Genomic DNA, 1612 nt, shown 5'->3' with positions numbered 1-1612 from the left:
CGCCAGATTTGTCGCTAGTCGCTTTTTTGAAAAATGGTCGCTGGAGGGGTCTGAAAAGTCGCTGAGTTGGCAACACTCCACCAACACTCCACTTTCTGTCAAGTGGCAGTGATGACGGCGGCGGCGGATGACGTATTAATCGCGCGACACAACTAATCGATGATGAAATTCGTTGCCAACGCTTTTAAAAGTCGATTTTTATCGATTTTATCGATTCGTTGTTGCAGCCCTAGTTGAGTCTAAAGTTAGCAGGTTTTGTCCTGTTGGACAGAAGCTGCAGGAATCCAGCCCATTCATGACGTTCTGCAGAGTTCAGTTGTTCAGGACTTAGTTTGTAAGAAGAGCAGCTGCTCCCTGATTAGTGCAGAAACTCAAACTGTGTTGCTGTTCCAGGATCAGACGTCCAGAGCAGAGCTGAGGGCGAGCAGGCGCGAGGCGAAGGCAGAGAGCCCAGTAAACGCTCCACAGGTTAATGTCTGCTCCTCTGCAGCCATCCTGCATGCTCTCCGTCTGCCTTTCAGACCTCATCTGTCTGCATCTCCTCCATCGTTCAGTGTCACTAACTGAAGCCATGCTGCTGCTCTTCATCCTCACCTCCATTGCTTCTTGTCCTCCTCTTTGCCCCCCCTCCCTCACCCTCATGGCTAACGCAGTGCTTCTGTCTCCAGCAGGCGGCGGCGGATCGGCCAACCGGCGTGGCCAGAGAGGTGGGCACCACGGCAGGGGGCGCTTCAACGTGCGCAGAGACGGGCCCATGAAGTTCGAGAAGGACTTTGACTTTGAGAGCGCCAACGCCCAGTTCAACAAGGAGGAGATCGAGAGGGAGTTCCAGAGCAAGCTGAAGCTGAAAGGTTGGGCCGCTACTGGTTTTACTGGGAAATTTAAGGGAAACATCAATGCAGTGAAACATTTCCCTGTAATGTTTTCGTAAAGATCCATCAGAACCAGACTTTGGTTCTCGGCTGTTCTGCAGCTGAAATGTGACTCTGTCCTGTCCTAGATGAGAAGACGGAGAAAGCTCTGAACGGAGAAGACAAGGGAGACTCTGGGGTGGAAACCCAGAACAGCGAGGGGAACCACGAAGACGAGGGCGACCCGCTGGGCCCCAACTGCTACTACGACAAGTCCAAGTCCTTCTTCGACAACATCTCCTGTGACGACACCAGGTACGAATCTCAAGTTGGTCGTTCGCCCTGAAAGGCTGGAAGAGGTTAAAGGGAAAGTCTGGATCATTATTTATACCTAAAACTAATACGTTTGCGGTGATTAAATTAATTTTGCATTAATCTGTAAAAAAAAATAAAATAAAATTTCGTTGCAGTCACCGAGTCCGGCCATTTTTGCCCAAATATAGTAACACCTCCCTCCTGACATCTTCAAGCAGAATCAATGGGAACTACTAGACACATCTGCAATCAACAACAATTATTGAAGATTTCCAGAGGACTTCACCATTGAAATTAGGGCTGCAACAACAAATCGATAAAATTGATAAAAATCGACTTTTAAAAGCGTTGGCAACAAATTTAATCATCGATTAGTTGTGTCGCGCGACTAATGCGTCATCCGCCGCCGCCGTCACCACATCCTTCTGACTGAAGCGGGGGAAGAA

General features: G+C 49.1%; 1 protein-coding gene across 5 annotated transcripts in view; it reads left to right on the top strand.

Moving 5' to 3' along the window:
* The window catches only part of LOC107099812 (protein LSM14 homolog A-like), a 19350-nt gene that overhangs the window by 13672 nt on the left and 4066 nt on the right, over positions 1–1612 (top strand). For 2 of the 5 annotated variants that reach the window (XM_015398082.1, XM_015398080.1), the window contains 3 exons: positions 394–468; positions 669–851; positions 1001–1166. In XM_015398082.1, the coding sequence (XP_015253568.1) occupies positions 394–468; positions 669–851; positions 1001–1166 (424 nt within the window). The remainder of the gene's footprint in view (positions 1–393; positions 469–668; positions 852–1000; positions 1167–1612) is intronic. The other 3 variants (XM_015398081.1, XM_015398084.1, XM_015398083.1) reach the window with 3 other exon arrangements.

The sequence above is a fragment of the Cyprinodon variegatus genome, unplaced genomic scaffold (genome assembly GCF_000732505.1).
Source record: "Cyprinodon variegatus isolate N-32 unplaced genomic scaffold, C_variegatus-1.0 Scaffold910, whole genome shotgun sequence".
Taxonomy (NCBI): Eukaryota; Metazoa; Chordata; class Actinopteri; order Cyprinodontiformes; family Cyprinodontidae; genus Cyprinodon; species Cyprinodon variegatus.
The sequence above is the reverse complement of the archived record's forward strand: the minus strand, read 5'-3'. Positions and strand labels throughout refer to the sequence as shown.